The 22,641-nt window shown below is 36.7% G+C and overlaps 4 protein-coding genes across 4 annotated transcripts; 1 reads left to right on the top strand and 3 right to left on the bottom strand.

Moving 5' to 3' along the window:
- Positions 1-160: 160 nt before the first annotated feature.
- LOC104786012 (zinc finger CCCH domain-containing protein 28-like) lies at positions 161-1,716 on the bottom strand. Its single transcript, XM_010511315.2, has 2 exons — positions 957-1,716; positions 161-546 (listed from the first exon to the last, which is right to left on the bottom strand). The coding sequence occupies exons 1-2, from the start codon at positions 1,501-1,503 to the stop codon at positions 302-304; spliced, it is 792 nt and encodes a 263-aa protein (XP_010509617.1). The 5' UTR covers positions 1,504-1,716; the 3' UTR covers positions 161-301.
- An 870-nt stretch (positions 1,717-2,586) lies between these two features.
- On the top strand, positions 2,587-4,472 carry LOC104786010 (uncharacterized). Its single transcript, XM_010511314.3, has 5 exons — positions 2,587-3,190; positions 3,282-3,544; positions 3,632-3,769; positions 3,853-4,086; positions 4,206-4,472. Exons 1-5 carry the CDS (start codon positions 2,650-2,652, stop codon positions 4,290-4,292), a joined length of 1,263 nt encoding a protein of 420 aa, XP_010509616.1. The 5' UTR covers positions 2,587-2,649; the 3' UTR covers positions 4,293-4,472.
- A 5,433-nt stretch (positions 4,473-9,905) lies between these two features.
- On the bottom strand, positions 9,906-12,478 carry LOC104786009 (uncharacterized). Its single transcript, XM_010511313.3, has 10 exons — positions 12,189-12,478; positions 11,877-11,945; positions 11,668-11,747; positions 11,260-11,359; positions 11,120-11,173; positions 10,961-11,038; positions 10,772-10,869; positions 10,615-10,672; positions 10,392-10,513; positions 9,906-10,275 (listed from the first exon to the last, which is right to left on the bottom strand). The coding sequence occupies exons 1-10, from the start codon at positions 12,414-12,416 to the stop codon at positions 10,119-10,121; spliced, it is 1,044 nt and encodes a 347-aa protein (XP_010509615.1). The 5' UTR covers positions 12,417-12,478; the 3' UTR covers positions 9,906-10,118.
- A 957-nt stretch (positions 12,479-13,435) lies between these two features.
- LOC104788985 (putative E3 ubiquitin-protein ligase ARI11) lies at positions 13,436-15,575 on the bottom strand. The gene is made up of 3 exons (XM_087452752.1): positions 14,379-15,575; positions 13,834-13,933; positions 13,436-13,743 (listed from the first exon to the last, which is right to left on the bottom strand). The coding sequence occupies exons 1-3, from the start codon at positions 15,573-15,575 to the stop codon at positions 13,436-13,438; spliced, it is 1,605 nt and encodes a 534-aa protein (XP_087308878.1).
- Between the last annotated feature and the right edge of the window lie 7,066 nt (positions 15,576-22,641).

Here is a 22,641-nt window from a genome sequence, read left to right as displayed (position 1 = left end):
AAACGAAAAAACAGTTTTTAAAACAAAAATATTGACCGATGGAATAGGAAATAGAGGAAAAAAAAGTTACCAATAATGGTCCGGTTTACAAGTACGAAACATGATTAAAGTTCGGTTTGATCTGCTACAAGTTCAGATTTAGTCATTTAGAATTGGCATAGAAAGAGAATTAAGATGATTCCACAAGAAAGAGAAGAGCGAGTTGTTGTCTTTGTTAAGTCACAATCTACAACAACAAAAGAGAGGATGCTAATATGTCAACATAGTTACAACTCTAAAAATGCTAATCCCTTGGTCAACATTATTCAATATCATCGATCCAATCACCATAAACCCGACTGATCTTATCCGGTCCTTTCCATTTCCGTTGAGTTCTGACCCCTTTTGGTTTCTGCATAACAGCACTCAATGTCCGTTGAGACGGGACTCCAGGAGAAACAAGGTTAGTCACTGTACTTCCTTGTCCCGTCTGCTTTGTGGCCGGAGTGGTGGATGTTCCGATCTTACCTTCTCCTTCAACAAGGCCTCCTCCAAAATTGTGCAACTCTGCAAAAAAATATCATAAAGACTCAAACTTTTAGCTAGCTACGGTTGAAACTTTCTGCATTACCATGGCCAATTATGTTAACAAGCAAATCAAGAACCTATTCCAATCAGAAACTGATTGACATAAACCACACTGAAACATTTCAACCGTCCTACTCGATTTACACTAAGTCCATAGTGTTCAAGGCTTCAAGCTAATTTTTCATCAATCATTCAAAGCTAACAAAGCCAGTTCTAGTGTTCAAGCATTATCTCTCAGTCAATTCAGCATCCATTACCCTGTGGTGACACTCTAAGTCTAATCACACAATCCATCAAGCAACACTGATTGAAACTCATTTCTATTATTCTGTACTAACATTTTGAAGCACATTAGGGTTGCTGATAGATGAAAAAGGCCAAAACTTTACCTGAAGCTCCATGAGCAAAATGACAGTTAGTACCAAAAGGACAATAGCCAGTAATCTCCCACTTATTGCAAATCCTTGTCTTCCAATTTGGAGGCTTCAAAGTCTGAGCAACATTGCCACCACCATCACTAGCAGCAGCACCACCATAACCACGAGGGCCTAAACTAATCGCAAAGCTCTCTCTGTTCCTTAAAGCTTCCGTCGCAGCAGTCTCCTGCCGATTAGGCGGCGGCGGTGGACGACGGAGCTCTTCCGAGCTGTGAGCAAAGTGGCAAGAGCTGGCGGCGTAAGGGCAAGTTCCGGTGCGGAATTTGAAGCAGAGCTTCGTCTTGAAGAACGATTTCCCAATCTCGGAGGAGGAAGATCGTGTCTTCTTGCTCGGAGACTCAGCATCGTCGGGGTGCATTGCCCAGACACGGTTGTAATCATCCTCAGTGGCCCAGACGGAACTGTCGCTGCCGGAATTTGGAAACCTATTCTCCGGCGGAAGGTCGTTGGTGGTTTTCACGTGAACTACATCGCTGCCGGAAGCTCGACGGTGACTCATCACGTCGGAACCCTAAAACCCTAATTTAGTAAAACAGGAGCACAAAAATGTAAAATCTCTCGATTTCTTGACAAGAAAAATGGATCGAACAAGAAATGGGAGAGAGCAAGAGATGAAGTACAAAAGACGAGTGTCGGATGAAGAAGAGGGAAGTAGAAAGTAAAGAGTGATCCCACTGACTAAATCCATTACTTAAGTTAATCATTTTAATACAAGGTTCAAAAAGGTGATTAGCTTAAATTAATGGTCATTAACACAAAGAATGTTCTGAAAGCGAAATCCAAATATTGGTGGATTAGGCTATTTCTTACAGTATTCACTTGGATTGGTTGTTTAATCAATTCAACTTTACTTAAACAACCAATATTCCAAGTGAATACTGTAAGAAATAGCCTAATCCATCAATATTTGGTTTAATAGCGAAATTAAGCTCTATTTAAGTTCCAGTTCCTTGAAGATTATATATGGTTTTACTGGCTTAAAATCGTTTCATTATGTTATTATTATATGCGGAATCCAAAGCAATCTTCACAGTGTTGTTGAGTAGCAATTATAAAGCATGCATAGCTCCAAAAGATTGTGAATTCATCGTAATAGATGTACTAGTGAAATTTATAGATGATTCATAATTAATTTGATACTAAACACTTTCAATACTATATTACAAGAAATTTTAGCTTATCGGTTTTGATGGATGCACGTTTATGACGCGCATATTGCACTAAGAATTTCAAATAGTATATTACGCGCATAATGGAACTCCACGTAGTAATTTAACAACCTGTAGCCAGTTTAGTCATAAGTTATGCATGATTGATTAGTGCAATTTCTTTACTATACTTAAAAATGATTAGTAAACAAAATGACATTTATAATTGAACACGATAATCTCGAATCTTTTATATAAAAAGACAATCATCACGTTTTAAATCAACAGTAGTATATTATTGTAAAATAGTCAACTGACAACAATAACGAGACCGGATCCGGTTTAGATGGGATCCTGATCGCATTTGCTGATGGCAAATGTGCTACTGCTATATAAATGAAGCTTACAGTTTACATGCAGGAGCAACAAACTCACAAAGACGTCCTTTCAAACTTGCTTTGCTGAGCTCTTCATTTTTTTTTACTAACTTCATATAAATGGCTTCTCTCTCTGCTTCATCAGCTAAAACAGAGGAGGAGACAGAGATCATTACCAGGTTCCAGACCTATCTCCGAATCAACACAGTACATCCGACTCCTGATTACATCGCAGCTGCAAGATTCATAATCTCCGAGGCCAAATCAATCTCTCTCGAAACTCAACCAATCGAGCTCGTTCTAGGAAAGCCTATAGTTCTACTGAAATGGATTGGTTCAGATCCTTCTTTACCTGCCATTCTCTTGAACTCTCACGTCGATGTCGTCGCCTTTGAGGAAGACAAGTGGGATCATCCTCCGCTCGGAGCAGAGATCGACGAACAAGGCAGAATCTACGCAAGAGGAACTCAGGATATGAAGAGCGTTGGGATGCAGTACTTAGAAGCCATTCGTAAACTCAAAGCCTCTGGTTTTGAGCCCGTTCGTTCTGTTTACGTCACGTTCGTTCCCGATGAAGAGATCGGTGGCACTGATGGGGTTGCTAAGTTCGTGGAGTCGGACACCTTCAAGAGCTTGAACATTGCCATCGTGCTCGACGAAGGTATAAAAAATAGTCAACTGTAACTGAAATGTTGTAGAAACGTAAGAAACAAGAAACTAAACTAATTTTGTGGTGATGAAAATTGGAACAGGGTTACCATCTCCGACTGAGAGCTACAAGGTGTTTAAGGGAGAGAGGATTCCGTGGTGGATTCAGATAAAAGCTGTAGGACAACCTGGCCATGGCTCAAAGCTCTATGATGATTCAGCCATGGAGAATCTCACTAAAAGCATTGACAGTGTAATGAGATTCAGAGCTTCTCAGTTTGATCAGCTCAAAGCTGGTTTAAAAGCTGAAGGCGATGTCGTCTCTGTCAACATGGTTTTCCTCAAAGCTGGCACTCCTTCTCCTGATGTATTCTTCTCTCTCCTTCTTTTTTTTCTCACAGTTGGTGGCCAAAGTTGATTTCTGTGATAATTTGGACCTCATTTTGATAAAAAGGGCTTTGTTATGAATCTGCAACCATCTGAGGCAGAAGCTGGTTTCGACATGCGTGTCCCACCTGTTGTTGATCCTGTTGCGCTAGAAAAACGTTTGGTGGAGGAATGGGCACCTGTATCCCGGAACATGTCCTTTGACGTAATTTTCTTATTACTACTCTAGCTAGAGATTTTAGAGAAAGCCTGTGTATCTGAAGAGTTCTCTTGGTATATATATGTCAGCTTTGGCGGTTCAATCAGGATATTGAAGAGAAGCACTTGGTTACAGCTAAAGATGATGCAAATCCATGGTTGGAGCTCTTAGGAAATGCTGTGAAAGAAGCTGGAGGGAAGACTAGTGAGCCTGAGATTTTCCCTGCATCAACTGATTCTCGATATTTCAGAAGAGCAGGCTTGCCTGCGATTGGGTTCTCTCCTATATCAAACACCCCGAGTTTGCTTCATGATCACAACGAGGTACCTGTCTCATTTGAAAATGTTACATCCTTCGCTTTGCTTATTATTTGTGTAGACCATCATCACACACACCCAAGAGCAATTTCTAACACCTTTCTATCATCTTACCTTTTTTACAGTATCTGAGTCAATACGAGTACTTGAAGGGAATCGATATGTATGTCTCAATCCTCAAGGTTTACACATCATATGCTTCACCTGAATGAGAGTGTTAAAAAGATAAGCTACAAGGGTCTGTGTATTACACAACAGTTCCCTCTTTACTCAGCACACTTGTGCTATATCATCAATACAAATAAAACTCAGTATGCTACCACCTGAATTCTGAAGTAATCAAACTTGCATTTGTATGTTATCAGTTATCACTATCATAATAAAGAGTTTTCAGAAACAGCTTTGCAGAAAACTTCCTCTTCTTGTTACTTAGTTTTTCTTAACCATCCGAATGCAAACAGTAGTCACCGCAAGTGCACAACCTCCATCCTTCAAATTTCAATATAAATTTAAAAAGACATGATAGGCAAGTTCATAATCTCAGATTCTAAATAATCATCATCTAGCCATCTAGTTAAGGGTCATCAAGCCAAAAGCAATAATCAGTTTCTCGTTTGGTATCACAGCGAATCCTTCATATAATCTGTCACAAAGTATTGAGGTGATCTAATACATGCCTTCAAGATACTAGCTAACCAAGGCTTAGCAGCAGAGAACCAGCTTTATCCTGCATCTCAAAGACCCCTAACCCTCATAAATGTTCCAACAAAGCCACCAATGATCAAGTTATAAATTATCATGTCACCTCATTGAACACGCTAAGGGGATCCTTGCAGCTGTGAAAGACATTTCCGATTAGAGCACTCCTAATTAGACACTTTCAATCATTTCACGATGAATTATAATGATATCAACCAGCTACATGTCTCAGACTTTCAACACATAAGAGTTATATCTATTTACTAAATTGTGGAGAGTGTAACCATAGTTGTTTGGTTGGTGAGTTTTGTGTCTATGGGTTGTGTAATTACGCGTGATATATATGTTAGTTTCTATATTTAAACTTTGGTACTTTTATTGGTACTCCAATATGGTTTTATAATACAATATTATTGTTTGTGTTTGTTGATTAATGATTCAGAAATTTGAATCGAGAAATTAATACGGATAGATTTTTTGTTGTTGTTGTTGTTGTTGTTGTGATTTTTGGGTTTGATATTACGAAAAGATTCAAAGAAATGGATAACATAATCACTGTTGGTGGTTTATACGTCGAACTAGGTCAATAGTCCACGTCCTATAAAAGTTTCAACGTGGACTATAACTTTTGGAATGTAGTGTCGTGAAAAAAGTTATGTAATTGTAAAGGTCAAGATATATTATGATTTACTACGTTAATAATGTGTGTGTGTGTGTTATGGTCGTATATATGGATAGATGAACGAATAACATTAAAGTTTATTGATGAAATTAAACAAATATAAATGTCATTTACTCATTTTAAGATCAACAACAATTTCTACAAACTTAATTATCTCTTTAATATTAGTTAAAATGTATATTAGACCTTGTGCTTGTGTAAACGATGCATGAAGTTAAAATGAAGATCTTGAAGTAAGTCTTATTTTTTTTGGGACAAAAAAAAATTATTATTGGAATTAATAATGGATTCTCGAGCAAAAGGGTATAAAAAAAACACATGCAAATGCATAATAAGTCAACAAATAAGTTAATGGATATAGTTAAGTAGTAATAAATTAATGTAGTTAAGTAATAAATTAGATGATGCTTAATAAGTTAATGGATGTAATTTAGTAATAATCTAGATAATGTATCATGTTGCGTAGGTTTGAAGTTAATATAACAAAATATAATTATATATTTTTAAAGGAGTTTAATAACTTATTGAATAAATTGATTATTTAATAGTTTATATTACATAAATATTCTTTTAAATACGTATCTTTCAAAACTTGTATAAAAGTGCATAAAATACATAAATACATAAATATTCTTTTAAATACGTAGCTTTCAAAACTTGTACAAGCTATTTTGTCTGTTTTTTTTTTGTATTTTTGAATTGATTGAATTGATCTAACCTCTCAGGTTGATAAGCATGTCTCTCCGATCGATGCTTCCTTTGTTTCTCACTACACTACACAAGTTCTTGCATCTTTTTTCCCAACCAAGACAATACAAGAAGTTACGAGATTCGTGTCTCAGCTTTTGTAACGCCGTCCCGCCTTAACGGCCAAGACAACGTGTTTATATTTTTTATGTTCATCGATTTATATTCTTTTCTATTGATTTGTTTATTCATTGTTGACTTATTACATTTTACATCGATTTATTAATAAGGTAGATATTTTGAATGGTTGATTTAATTTTAATTTTTATCGACTTATTAATTTTTCCATCGATTTATTTTAAAATTCTCGAATTTTTTTGTTTGATTGCTTTTATACATAGTCGACTTTTGATGATGTTGACTTATTTGTTTTGTTTGTTGACTTATAATTTTTTCTCATCGATTTGTTTGGTCTTAGTAGACTTATTTCATTTTACGTTGATTTATTAATATGTTTGACTTTTTGAACTGTCGACTTATATTTTATTCATGTTGATCTATGTTTTATCTTTGTTGACTTATATTAAAAAAACCGATTTTTTTTTTATTAATTGATTTGTTATATAGTCGATTTTTTGAACTATTGATTTATTTTCTAAAAGCTCACAATATTTGATTATTTTATTAAACTTAATAATTTTAAAATAAATTAAAATTATGTAACTTATACTCAAATTTTCAGTAACATATTTAATATATCGAAAAATATATTTATTTTTCAAAAATATTTATTGATTGAAAAAATAAAAGAATTATTTGTGACTTATATATAGATATATTTTAAAAACTATTATTATCTGAAATTTTACTAAACATAAATCCAAAAAGAATAATTCTAACTAATTTAATTTTATTTTTATATAATAAAATTTTGAAATTAATTTACTAAATAATATCAGATATTTTAATTAATACTTAAAGGATATTTTATTTATTTTATCTGAATTGTAATCTTTGAATTATTGATTAATATTATATATAATAAATTAATTTATCATTTTCTTTAAAAAAATTAACAAAATTTCAAATATTTTGTTTAGGCGATGTTTTTAGAAATAATTTTGTCTAATGAATTAATTTAGTTATATTGTAGTTATTTTTAATTTTTTAATTAAGGATAAAATAGTCATTTGTGCAATATATTAGGTATATTTCAAAGACTTAAAAAATTTAGTATAGATTTCAAATTTCCTACTAAGATTAAGGTATGTATTCAAATTTTTTCTTGTATATATCACGCGCATAATGGAACTGCACGTAGTAATTTAACAAATATGGATAGATGAACGAATAACATTAAAGTTTATTGATGAAATTAAAACAAATATAAATGTCATTTACTCATTTTAACATCAATAACAATTTCTACAAACTTAATTATCTCTTTAATATTAGTTAAAATGTATATTGGACCTTGTGCTTGTGTAAACGATGCATGAAGTTAAATGAAGATTTTGAAGTATTTTTTTGGGATAAAAAGAATTATTATTGGAATGAATAATGGATTCTCGAGCAAAGAGGGTATTAAAAAAACACATGCAAATGATTAATAAGTTAATAAGTTAACAAATAAGTTAATGGATGTAGTTTAGTAATAAACTAGATGATGCTTAATAAGTTAATGTATGTAATTTAGTAATAAACTAGATAATATCTCACGCGTTGCATAGGTTTGAATTTAATATAACAAAATATAATTATATACTTTTTAAGTAGTTTAATAATTAATTGAATAAATTAGTTATTTAATAATTTATATTACATAAATATTATTTTAAATACGCATCTTTCAAAACTTGTATAAAAGTGCAATATTCATTTTAAAGGGCCATTTTATTCCTGTACAATTTTGAAAGTGTCAATTTCTACCTGTACAAACACATGGTGCTAATTTATACCTATACTAATATAAAATTTAAATTTCATACCCAATTAGTATAAATTATGCTGATTTCTGAGTCAAAATTAATAAATATTAGTCAATGCTGACTCAGATGACACGTAATTTACTGAGGTGGCTAAAACGACGTCGTTTTAATTTCTGAGTTTAAAATTTTCTTACAAAAACGTAATACTCAAGACTCGAACCCGGATTTACCTTCACAAACAAAGATGCCTTAACCAACTGATCTAGTGACGATATTTGAAATAATATAGAACTTTATATGTTTATAATATGTCTTTACGTCTCCTCCCCCTCTCAACCTCTTCGTCTTCTCCTTCTTCTCCGCTCTAATCGTCTCCAAGTCTCAGATCTCTGACTCCATCATTGCTTGGTGACCAACAAAACTCCGTCCATCATCATACATGTTTAACGATTTCATAAACTTTCTGATCTTTATACTTTACATCTTCCATTAAGAATTTAAGAGGTAAAGCTCCATTGTTCAATTCGATTTTGATAAATTGCGTCTCTTAAATTGCTGCGTAAATTACCTGGGTTTTTTTTGGAAAATTGTTAATTGCTGCAGAAAATGCTTTGTGCGTGGAGACATATTTATAAGTGTAATAGATTTACATATTCCCGAATATTGTAACTGGATCAGTTGGTTGTGGCAGGTTTGTTATTGACAACGGAGACCTGGGTTCGATCCTCGAGTGTCACATATTTTTTGAGAAAATTTTGAACTTAGCATTAAACGACCTCGTTTTAGCCACCTCAGTAAATTACGTGTCATCTGAGTCAGCATTGACTAATATTTGTTAATTTTGACTCTGAAATCGGCACAATTTATACTAATTGGGTATAAAATTTGAATTTTATATGAGTATAGGTATAAATTAGCACTGTGTGTTTATACAGGTAGAAATTGACACTTCCAAAATTGTACAGGTAGAAAATGGCCCTTTTCCCCTTTTCGAGGTTATTAAACTGTTAATACCTTGCCCAAAAAAAACACATTAGTCAACTAACGGAAAAGTAAAGGCAACGTTAACACTTAACAGCATACGAAACGATGACGTTTTTGTATTTTTTGTTTTAATTCACGAAACAGGGCTTTGAAACGATGTCGTTTGGTATTTTTTGTTTTAATTAACGAAACAGGACTTTGAACCCGTCACCTATGGGGATAACAACAGGTCACTTAACCACTGGACTAGAATACTTTACTGATGTTTTTACACCAACACATATACTTAACTCGTTTACTTTCTCTTTCTTCTTCTTTCCATTTCTCACCACCACCCTGTTCGTACGACAGATCCATCCAAGGCGGTAACACTCTCCTCCCCACCACCGCCCCTTCTCTGACAGCAGTTGATGTCGAAGCTCTTTCCTTTTCCGAAACCCGAGATTCGATCTCGCATCTCCGGCCAAAATTAGATGTAGAGATTAAACGAAAGTAGATGTTTCCGACTAAAAACTTGGGCCAAAAAAAAACAAGATTCATATTCAGTTAATCACATCGACAACCAAATCTCTCAAATCCCAGAAAATGGAGTAGTTCAAGATTCATATTCAATTAACCACATCGACAACCTCGACTCAACTCTCTCTCTTCTCAACCGTCACCACCTCTCTCAGTCAACTCGTTTATATCAGAAGCTCTTTTACGAGCCGATTCGTTTCGATCAGCTCTTTCCCAAATCATTTAGTTTAAATTATATTTAACTTTTGTGCCCATTGAATTGTTTAATCGTTATAGCTCAGTTGGTTAAGTATTCTAAATTTTCTATCAAAGGCTTAGATAAGAGATGACTCCAACCTAGTGTAATTGAATTCACACATAAGAGATGAGTTTGGTCTTGATGTAGATTTCCAAAAAAATTGTAAAAAAATAAACATATATGCAGTTCTAAAGTTAAATATAAATACAACTTCATAGAGTTAAAGCGTTTTAATGATATAACTTCCTTTTCTTGCTTCATTATCTCATCCTCATGCAACTTATTACTTCTCACAAGCCTCTCAAGGAAGAATCCATTGTCCAGGGAAGAGCTGCATAAGAGTCTTACCCAGAATCCAGTCCATCTCAGAACTAGACAAGGATGCTTCTTTTGCAATAATAGTCACAGCTTCTTTGGCTTCTTTGTATCCACATTCAAGAACAACAAATGGGAAGTCACTGCAGCAGATGGAAAGCAGTCAATCCATATATGATCTTGTATTGTTAGTTCATCAATTAGAAGTTTTCTTTGTGGTTTTTATTCGGGAAAGCGTGGTAAAAAAAAGTATGTTTACCTGCCCCACATGACACGATTAGCCCCAAAATGGGAAACAAGTTGAGATAGGAGAGGCGATAGGTCCTTATACGGGAAGCCGGTTCTTGAGATCCTGAATAGAGCACTGAATTTCACATATACCTGCTTGTTTCAATATTCTTCCCTCAGATTTGTATAATAATATGTGACTGTGAGCTAGTGAGAGAATTCGAATTCTAAAATTAATGTTTTTGCTTTTTCACCTCTGGAAATCTAGAGAGCTTCATGAGTTGAGTATAAGCAAGCTTTGCCTCACCATCTCTGCAGGTTGATAAAACCATGAATATCAGTAATATATTCATAGGAATTGCAGGGGACCGAATTTTTTTTTTTTTTCACAAATAGCAAAGAACATCTCACTCTGGTACTTTGCAGAATCCAGCGTGATCTAGTAAAACAGTAGTCTTTGGAAATTCTGTGCACAGTTCCTCAATTTCTGCAATGTGCAGATCCAGACCCTGAATAAAGAAAACAAATTTTTAAAGAAAGAACTTCGCGTAAACCCCACAAATTTGGAGAACAACAAAGGTTAGAATACTACTACCAGACCTTCATACACATGAAGCCAACAGGCACACCAAGCTCCCCTGCTTTAGAGAACAAGGCTTTGCCAACAGCATTTGTCATCTGTGTTGTGAAAGTCATTGACAATCCTAAAGAGTACGATGAAAACTTGATCTAAGGTCATTGGAATCATTAAACTGGTACCTTCTGACCCGATGGCCACAAATAGGGATTAAACCGAACAGCACGATAATTACTCTACAAAACAACAGATTAAAACTCTTGAGAAATGTGATGCATATATGTTATTTTGAGATGCTTTGAGAAACGGTGAAAAGGAAGACCTCTAAAACAAGATTCTCAAAGTGCTTAATTCCACTGCCATCTTCTGCAGGATTAGCAAGGCAACAACCAACAAACTTGGATGGGTATTTCTTCAGAACACTGTCAATCACAAACTAAAATCATCTTGAAAGGAAACTTGAACTAAATCACTGACATGGCATGAATTAAAAGTCTTAACATGATTGGAGAATCACTTAAAAACTTTGAATTTCACACAAAACCAAGACCAACCTTATGCCCCAGTAATGCATCCCATAGTCATATACATACTCACAAAAAAAGAACCATAACGAAAACAAAACGAGAGGAGCATAAATTTTGAAAGAAGTAGAGTAGCTTCTGTTAAGAAAACAAAAACTTATTTTTTTTAGGAAAATGCAGATTAAGGTATAAGAAAAGGAAGATACCTTGTTACTAAAGAATGATCAAACTTGTGATTGATGGGTTGCACAATGAGAGCTCCATCAACACTTGCCTCTTCCATGTTCTAAATTAAGACAACAAACAAACAACATCAAAACAGTAAACAGAGGAGGAATAGCACAACAAGAGAATGAATCTTTTTCTCAAAAACCCATGAGGATAGTTTGAGTAACTGCAAGAGCTGAGCATAAACCTTGAGCAAGAAATCGACATCACCAGTCAAAGTAGGTTCTTGGCCGGGACAATAAGGATATGTCGCTGCCTGAAAACACGTATTTGGGGACCGTTCATCAGGTTACTTAATCAAATCATAATCATCTCACTATAATCAATTTCAATTCCAAAAAAAAGTATACTCATTGCTTCAATTGCATAACTTAGCGATCCAAATTTCAACAATTGGAGAGCTTAATACATAACCCGAATTCTATAAACTGCAAAAGCCTAAAAGAACAAAAAGATTGCGTAGATTCGAATAAGATTCAAGTGTAAAAGAGCACACGACCTCTTGAGGAGAAGCCCAAATGTGGAGATGAGAATCGATGACCCTCGATGTCGTTTCAGAGTCAGACACAGCAAAATTCGCCATTTTTACCTTCCTGACCGATAATGATGCTATATTGCTTACACGGAACAGTACGGACGGCGTTAAAGGATGACTGGAAATTGCAAAAGTAGTATTCGTTAATCTCAGTGTCACAGCCATATATCCCACCGTGGTCGCGGATATCATCAATTCAATTCACGTGATACCCATTATACACTATTTTAATATAGGATAGATTTAAAGAAGATAGCTAATAATATAGGTCTAATTCTGTAAATCTATATAATAATAATAATCTAAATAAATGCGAAGAACTTGTGATTTTTCATTGTACTTTTTTGTAAAAAAAAATTGTATTTATATATTTTTAAAAATTATACGATTATATCGATTTATTGTAGAATTGTATATTTTCATTATATTTTATTTATATTTTTTCATCACAACTTTTGTTACTAATAGGTGTGTTTATTTAAATAGTCATGTCTTTTGAACTCTCTATATATTCGTTTCATAATCAATAACTAATAAATCGTTGTTCGTTTAAACAAATTTTTGGTTTTATGTTGAATATAGCTTATTGATTTGGTACCATGCATGTACTTTGTAAAGAGATGCATCAGCTTCGGCAACAGTTGCATGATTACCGATTCCAATATTTTGGCCGTATTTTCTTTATTGGCTGTGGTGGTTACTGCAGTATTCACGTGGAGATTTTGGTTTACTATTTTGAGTGTGTTCCACTGATTGTCTCATTGGTTAGAAATTGGGGACTATTTTCTGTGGGCTAAATATGACTTATGTTTTCGTTGAGCCATGAGTGGTCGGTAAGGTTCTTAGGGTCCCTCATTGTCTTCTAGCTTTCTTATGAATTTAGATGACTTTAGTGTGATTGTTAGACTCGGAAGCAGATCACATATGGGTACCTTGGACTTATTTAAGTGTCTACAAAGATAGGCTTTCATGGTACTGTTCGTTTTTTTGCGTGCGAAACAAAAATTGTGGACGAATCACAAGCATGTGCTCATTAGGAGAGAGAACATGTAATCAAAAATTGTAAAATCAAATAGCAATGTGAAACTCCTTATATAATTGAAAGTAATCAAATTATAAAAAAAATATCCAAATTGGTAAGAACTAACAAAGGGTTTATTAAATTGAGAGATCTCAGAGAGCTTCATATAAGATCTTTTGATAGGCTTCCCTCAAACGACGTCACTATAGTCCTCTAAATATTCATCACGAGAGAATTGTGAGAATATCATTTGGTCGTAGAGGTTCAAACCACCAGATTCTTCTGTTGATTTGGTCTTACTATATACCAAATCAGCAAGCCCATTCTCCAAAGCTTTCACTAGATTTTCGAAGTAGGTTTTAGTTACTGTAGTCAAACCAATTAATTTCACTTGGAACTCAGTAAATTTTTTCGGTGGGACTTCAGTTCTACCGATAAACTGTTTCAACTCCTCTTCTGCACAATGGTGAAGTCTCTCCAAACCAGTTTCCGCCTCCCCTGAATAACAACACAAAACGAAAATTATACTAAAAAAATGGAAAAATTAAGATTACACAAAAACTAAGTACTTCCATACCAAAAACTGACCTTGCAAATACTCGAAAAAAAGTCGCTTGTCAGGTTCATGATCAAGTAGGTAGTATCCATATGCATAAGTCCATTTCAAGACCCTCCTACATTCAACGATCTATAACAGCGAAATCAATTACATATCAATAACAATGTTGTAGTCAAGAAAAGTTTTAACTTAGAGTCTCATTGGTACTTTTCATAATGGTGGAATTATTTCACTGTTTCTAAAAATTTAATTCGTCATTAAGAAGTTTTTCAATTTAATAAAGCTTTTCTCATATTTTTCAAGGATGTAGTGATATTCCTAGATTCTATTCCGCTAGCTGTTACCAATTACATTAATCCACATACTTATTTTTATTTTTGTGTAATCAACCAAAATCTAACTTAAGAGTATCATTGGTCTTCAAAGTGGGGTTTTCCAATATAATATAAGGCTTTTATTGTTTAATCTACAATGTAAATAATTCAATTCTGTACCGCAGCTGTTATATTCCACATACTTTTCCAACAGTTTCGTAATGTTACTAAAATTAAGGAATCATTATATACATAATAACCTGAAGCCATGCCTCTACGGTGAATTGGAGCTGAGTTTCTGGTGTGCCCAATATTGCACTAAGCTCCTTTAGCTGCACCGATTGCCATTTCTCCAGATCACTTATAGCCTTCAGCCTCGACGATTTATTAGATTCCCATCTTTCGAAGTAATGGTGGTATCTATCGATGGCATCTTTAGCCCTTTTTCTCTTAGTTTCACTCTCATTGTCTTCTTTAAAGGCATTGCAAGCAGTATGACCGCTCAATGGTTTAAGGCAATTCCAACAAAAATGCAATTTACACGGAGCAGAGCATGACATATGGTTACATCCTTTGTTCTTCTCGATCGGACGCTTGCATTTAGGACAAGGCTTTGTCTTAGCAAGTATCCAATTCGTGTTCTCGGACTCATCCCTGTTCTTTAGTAACCACTTTGACACTGTATCACAATCCACAGGACTGTGAGCGTCTTCACAGCAATCCCAGCAAAACTTAAACGAACACAAACAAGAAACATCGTAATTACTAGTACTACTTCCACCAAAATCAACCGCGTATTCGCATCCCGGTGATGGACACCATTTAAACTTCTTCCCTTCTTCGACATAAGACCTAAGAAAGTACGTATAATACTTCTCCTTATGTTCTTTCTTAGCGATCTTATCGATCAGGTCTTGACCAACAGCAGCGGAACAAGAAGGCTCGGGACATGCAAATCTCAAACATCCCGAACCGTCTTCGATTTTTGTAGTGATGTAACCAGTCCAGCAAGTAATGCAATAAGGATGACCACAAGAAACCCTTTCGATTTCCCCTCCAGTGTATGACTCGAAGCAAATCCCACATTCGATTTCTTTTTCACCATTAACATCAACGACAGGCTCCTTCAGTATACCAACGGTTTCACGGGTTTTCTCTTCGTCCGTAAACCATTCATCTTCGACTTTACTAACACTCCATTGATAGTGAAGAAGCAGAGCGATCGCTTCGACTTGGCTTATAGAGAGAGCCGTGGAAACTCGTTCGATATCGTCTCTTTGATGCTTGCGGATGTCTTCTTCCTTGAGAACTACGTAACTTTTCTCAGATCGTTTCATGTGATCGTCCTGATCAGCTAATTCGTCGTAGTTTTCATCAGTTTCTCTATCTTCATCATCGCCGAGAAGATTCTCCTCTTCCGAGTCGATATACATTATCTCATCATCCGAATGATCCATGGTTGGCTGAAAGAAAAAACCCTAAAACGATGTTGAGGTTAATTAATGTATAGGGATTAACTCCTCGGATATATAGAAGGGCTGCTCTCTTTTATTTCTCGCAGCTCCTCTTCTAGTATAGAAAAAATTAAAATAAAATAAAAATGGAAAAAGACGGAATTTCCTTTTATTACCTGCAGAGAAAGAAAAAGAAAAAAAAATGGAAAAATCAAAAACAAACATATGTAATCAAGTCTATAAATAAAGAGGTTTACACGCATCGATGGATCGATCACCAAACCAAACAGATCAAACTTTGTTCTTTGGCTTGACTATATATATCTCTCTCTCTGTCTCCAATGGCGCTCGAACATTCGATCACTTTGGACTATTATGAATCAAAAACATCCCCCAATACCGACATCTTCAAAGATACAATATCGTTAGTAATAAGATTCCGTGGAATCAAGCGCACTTTTACGCGGGGTGCTAATAGTTGTCTTGAAACCCTAATTCAACAAACAACCATCGGCACGAAGGGAGTTTTAGAACTGCTAACCAAGATCCCGCGTGACATAGTTGATGAAAACTTTTGTGGTTCATGGTTGGCCCGCAGTACTACTACCACGAAATTGTTATGTTCCCACCGTTTTCACAGGGACTGTGTTCTTCGGTGGCTGCAAGGCAACAACAATATTTCATGTCCTGTTTGTCGTTACAACGTTACCTAGCCATCTCCCGATCCTAGAAAAAGCTCAAGCCTTTTAGATCTCATCTTCTCTCTCTCTTTCTTTTTTTTTTTTTTGATAACCAATATTGTATATATCATCTTAAATAAAAGAACAATTTAATCATATCAATTTCAAAGCTTATTCTTTTCTTTTTGCTCATTGGTTTGATGCTTTTGTCTTTCTTGTTCTTAGTTTCTTTTTCTTTTCTTTTTTCCTTCTTCTTCTTTTCCATTGTTGCTGAACCTTACCCCGTGAAACACAAGCTTCAGTTCCTTGGACAACAAGTTACAGTCATACAATATTGCTCCCAACCATACCATCCTCTCTGTTTTGTATAGAAAGGCTGCTACTATACTAAAACTGTCAAACCAAATATGTCTACGAAGAGAGCCGCCCATCAAATTGGTAAATCTCTTCCATTGATGTTAAACTTACTAGAATTATCTAACAAGTTAAAGGTTGATCGTTTGTAGAAAATTCAAAGTCACCAGATCTTGACCTCTACGTGTAAGGCGTCCCAATTCATCTTCACAAACTACACGTTTCGATCCAAGTTCGCCGAGATTTGTCTCTTTTTAGGAGTTTTTTTTTTGTGTTGATGTTTGTATAGGAGACTATTAGACTAGGATATATATGTTAATATTCTATATCCCTAGATACGATCATATTCCTAGATATGCTATAGGAAAGCTCTCTTGTATAAACACGTTACATCTTTGATTGGAATACACAGGAGATTTTATATTACAGAGACTTTTTAACTATGAGATCGGCGCAAGTGACGACATTACTCGAGTGTATGAACTACGTTGGATCGTTATAAGGGACATGGACATCGATTGCCATGAGAACCTTCCACCTCGTGGCTAGTTTCTGCTAGATCCATCTTCACAAACTTTGAATTTTACAAAGTACCAAGACCAACCTATGCCCGAGTAATGCATCCCATAGTCATATACATACTCACAAAAAAAAGGACAGCGAGACAGATAAACCATAACGAAAACAAAATGAGAGGAGTATTGAGATAATAGAATATCCCTGTTGTTAGAGTATCGTATCTCTCATATTCTTAGCATATATTTATTGTTAACATGTACAACTGTTAGAGATCTTTCTGTAGATCCTCTTCCTAGCCTTATATATTGTTTTACGATTGTATTATATTTCCTAAGGAATCATATTGATCTTCCTCTATATGGTATCAGAGCTCGCCTTCTAAAGGACCTCCATTAAACATTCTTTTTTTTTTCTCTCCTTATCTCCCCCTCATGTCGACTTCTTCTTCTGTTGAGTCCTCTCTCGCCGATGTTCTTCAATCTGGCTCTTCCTTTGTTTCTGTTGTGTCCGTTAACATGGTTAATGTGACAAAGCTTTCCTCCCTCAACTACATCACGTGGAGTGCTCAGATCAGATCCCTTTTCCGTGGATATGATCTCCTCAAGTACATCGATCCCACCACCATCATCCCGCCGAAGACTGTTACTAAGTCTGGTAATGAGGAACATAATCCAGAGTACATCTCATGGCTGCGTTAAGACAGCTTACTGTTCAGTGCTCTCATGGGCTCGATTGAGCTTGCCAATCAGCCACTTATCGCCATGTCCGAATCCTCGCTCCAAGCCTGGACCACTTTGTCGGACACTTATGCCAAACCGTCACGGGGTCACATTCGCCAGCTTCAGACACAATTGAAGCAGTGTGTCAAAGGCACCGCCACCATTGATGCCTACATGCAGCACATCAAGGTCAAAGCAGATGCTCTCACCTTGCTTGGCAGTCCCATGCCTCATGAAGATCTTACAGATCTCATTCTTGCTGGTTTTAGTGATGACTATAAACCACTTATTGAAGGGGTTCATAGTCGTGATACACCCATTTCGTTCACTGAGCTTCATGAGAAGCTCATCAATCGTGACCTTGCTCTTGATGCGGTCATTCCACCATCTCAGTCGTTTCCCATAACGGCGAATCATGTTCAGCACCGCTCCAATCCTGGTCGTCATAACAACAACAACAACAACAAGCACAACACGGGTCACAACTCCTCCTCTCGTCAACATGGATCTGACCAAAGTGTCTCTCGTCCGTATCTCGGCAAATGTCAGGCTTGTGGGATGCAGGGTCACAGTGTGAAACGATGCCCTCACTATCGTATCATGTCTAACCAGCAGTCTCCTACTCCGCAACAATACCAGTACCTTGTTCCTCCACAAGCGTACAATGCCATGATCCCACAACCTGGAACTCCCTCTTGGTTGCTTGACTCTGGCTCCACGCACCATCTCACGTCGGATCTAGCAAATCTTGCTCTTCATTCTCCTTATACAGGTGGTGAGGATGTTCAAGTGGCGAATGGTGCAGTCCTAAAAATAGCCAATACGGGTTCCGGTCTCCTTCCCTCTCCCAAACGTTCTTTTAAACTTAATAATGTTCTTCATGTTCCTCATATTGCTCGGAACTTATTATCGGTTAAAAGACTGTGTAATGACAATTGGGTTTCTGTTGAATTTTTCCTGAACTTGTTTCAGGTGAAGGATCTTCAAACGGGGGCGCCAATGGTGACAGGGGGATCTAATGATGGAGGATATGAGTGGCCACGTCGAGACTTTCCCACATCTTTTGCTTATTCGACATCCACAAAAAGTCTGTTATCTATCTGGCATTCGAGATTAGGACATCCAGCTATTTCTGTTTTAAAGTCAGCAGTTTCACCTCTGTTGTTTTATGATTCTCAAAATTCTTCTTCCTTTCATTGTACGGATTGTTCTATCAATAAAACCCATAAAATGCCTTTTTCTCAATCATCTTCCCTCTCGTCCACTAAACGGTTAGAACTTGTCTTTCCAGATGTTTGGACTTCACCTGTTTGGTCTATTGATGGTTACAAATATTATGTAATTTTTGTTGATCATTTCACTCACTATGTTTGGTTTTATCAGCTACGTCGCAAGTCTGATGTTCGTGAGACGTTTATTCGGTGGAAGGTGTTGGTTGAAAACAGATTTCAGCATAAACTGATCACCTTTTATTCAGATAATGGTGGGGAATTCATGGCGTTGGCAAGCTTTCTTGTCTCTAATGGTGTCTCTCATCTCACTACTCTACCACACACTCCCGAACATAATGGTTTTGCTGAGCGTCGTCACTGTCATATCGTGGAAACAGGCCTTACTTTGCTAACGCATGCTTTGATGCCAAGTAACTATTGGACATATGCACTGGCTGCGGCAGTGTACTCCATCAACAGACAATCGACACCAACGCTTGCTATGTCCTCTGCATATCAGAAGTTATTTGGCGTTGCTCCAAACTACTTGAAGATGAGAGTGTTCGGATGTCTCTGCTTTCCATGGCTCAAGCCATACATGAATCACAAGCTTGATCCTCGTTCCAAACCATGCATTTTTCTTGGCTATTCACTTAGTCAGAGTGCATTCCTCTGTCTTGAACCCAGTTCTTCTCGCATCTATGCCTCTCGTCATGTGCATTTTGTTGAAACAAACTTTCCATTCCAAACACTTTCTTCTCCTAGCCCAAACACAGATTTTCCAGCTCCTATGTGGTGCCCGCCAGTCACCATTGTCTCGGTGCCGTCACTCGCCTCTCCATTGATTCCTACTGCTCCTGCGCCTCCAGTTTTGAATTCTTCACCCCCTGCTGCTCCTGTTCAAAATGCATCTTCACTGCCTGCAGGTTCTGATAATATGCAGGAAGTATAGAGTAACACGTCACCTAAGAGTACTGCTTCGGTCACTACTCAAGTCTCTGTTCCGCCTGTCACTAATGTTCATCCGATGCAGACAAAATCGAAGAACAACATCAGCAAGCGGGTGAACAAGTTTTCCATGGCAGCTCATACTGCACCGACTTCAGATGATGAACCGTCCACAGTGGCACAGGCTATGAAAGATGAGAGATGGCGAGCCTCTATGTCAAAGGAGTTTAACTCACAGATACAACTTCGCACATGGGATCTTGTCCCACCTTCACTGCAATATAATTTGGTTGACAACAAGTGGGTCTTTCGGACCAAACGACATCTTGATGGCTCTGTTGACAAGTTCAAATCGTGTTTGGTTGCAAAAGGGTTTCACCAACGTCCTGGTATTGATTTCACTGACACCTTCAGCCCTGTTGTCAAGCAAACCACCATTATCGCTGTCTTAGGTGTTGCGGTCTCTCGTGATTGGCTCTTACGGCAACTGGATATCAACAATGCATTTCTGCAGGGTAGTCTCAGTGAAGAAGTGTATATGGCTCAACCGGCTGGTTTTGTGGATCGTGACAAGCCAGATTATGTCTACAAATTACGCAAAGCAATTTATGGGCTGAAACAAGCTCCAAGAGCGTGGTATTTGGAGCTCCGTACGTTTCTTCTTCAGTCTGGCTTCAAGAACTCTCTTGCTGATGCTTCTCTGTTTATACTTCGTTCTGGTTCCATTTCCATGTACGTTCTTGTCTACGTTGATGATATTATCATCATTGGCAATGACTCTGCTAGAGTTCGACAGTTCATTGATCTTTTGAGTAATCGATTTTCATTGAAAGATTTGGATGAACTCAGTTATTTCTTGGGTGTTGAGGCTCACTGATCACAGGCTGGTCTGTTGTTAAATCAGAGGAAGTACATTGTCGATCTCCTCTCCCGCACTAAGATGCTTGGTGCAAAACCAGTTGCATCTCCGATGGTGCCCACGGATCGTTTGCAACTCACTTCTGGCACACTGTTTGCTGATGGTTCTGCATATCGTCAGATTGTTGGAAGCTTGCAGTACTTGCATTTTATGAGACCAGACATTGCCTTTGCAGTCAACAAGCTCTCGCAATTCATGCATAAACCTACGGACATTCATTGGATGGCGGTTAAGCGAGTTCTTCGTTATCTTGCGGGGACTAAAGATCGAGGTATCTTCCTCCGTCGCAACAACACTATTGCCCTTCATGCCTTCTCCGATGCAGACTGGAGAGGCAACAAAGATGATTACACTTCAACAGGTGCCTACATTATTTATCTTGGCACTCATCCTGTTGCTTGGTCTTCAAAGAAGCAGAAATCAGTTTCTCGGTCCTCCACAGAGGCCGAGTATCGAGCTGTTGCAGACACAGCTTCAGAGCTTTGTTGGGTTGTGTCCTTGTTACACGAGTTAGGTCTCAAGTCAGTTACTCAGCCTGTTATCTACTGTGATAATGTTGGCGCCACATACCTTGCTGCTAACCCTATATTCCACTCACGTATGAAGCATGTGGCCTTTGATTATCACTTCATTCGGGAGTTGGTTCAGTCTGGTTTTCTCCGAGTTGCTCATGTGTCTACCAAGGATCAGCTGGCTGATGCGTTAACAAAACCGGTCTCTCGTTCTCTTCTAAACGTCAACTTGTCCAAGATTGGTCTTTCTTCTGGTCGTCCATCTTGAGGAGGCGTATTGAGATAATAGAATATCCATGTTGTTAGAGTATTGTATCTCTCATATTCTTAGCATATATCTTATTGTTAACATGTACAGCTGTTAGAGATCTTTCTGTAGATCCTCTTCCTAGCCTTTATATATTGTTGTACGATTGTATCATATTTCTTAAGGAATCATATTGATCTTCCTCTATAAGGAGCACAAATTTTGAAAGAAGTAGAGTAGCTTCTGTAAATAAATACAAAATGAAAGAGACCATGTCACTAAAGAATGATCAAACTTGTGATTGATGGGTTGCACAATGAGAGATCCATCTACTCGTGCCTCTTCCATATTCTAAACTAAGACAACATCAAAACAGTAAACAGGGGAGGAATAGCACAACAAACATCAAAGTGTGAGACTTTTTCCATTTTTTTCTCAAAACCCGTCATACATTAAGTAACTGACAGAGCTGAGCTTAAACCTTGAGCAAGAAATCGACATCATCAGTCAAAGTAGGTTCTTGGCCCGGAAAATAAGGATATGTCGCTGCCTGAAAACACCTATGTGGGGGTTCATCATGTTACTTAATCAAAACATTATCATCTTAGTAGAATTAATTCCAGTTCCAAAAAAAAAAGTATATTCTCATTGCTTTGCTTAGCGATCCAAATTTCAACAATTGGACTGCTTAATGCATAACCCGAATTCTATAAACTGTAAAACCTAACAAAAATAATTTCCGTAAAGATTCGAATAATTAAACAAAGTGTAAAAGAGCACACGGCCTCTTGAGGAGAGAGAAGCCCAAATGTGGATAGGATACATTTTAAGCAAATTAGTCAAAAATATAGGGTTTAAATCTGTAAATGACCATGAATTTTATTCACTTCGTAGAACAATGGAATTGTTTGATAACAACCGAATATAGAATCTTCCAAACTTTATTAACAGTGTAATCCT

The sequence above is a fragment of the Camelina sativa genome, chromosome 5, assembly GCF_030686135.1.
Source record: "Camelina sativa cultivar CO46 ecotype springtype chromosome 5, ASM3068613v1".
Classification (NCBI taxonomy): Eukaryota; Viridiplantae; Streptophyta; class Magnoliopsida; order Brassicales; family Brassicaceae; genus Camelina; species Camelina sativa.
The sequence above is the reverse complement of the archived record's forward strand: the minus strand, read 5'-3'. Positions and strand labels throughout refer to the sequence as shown.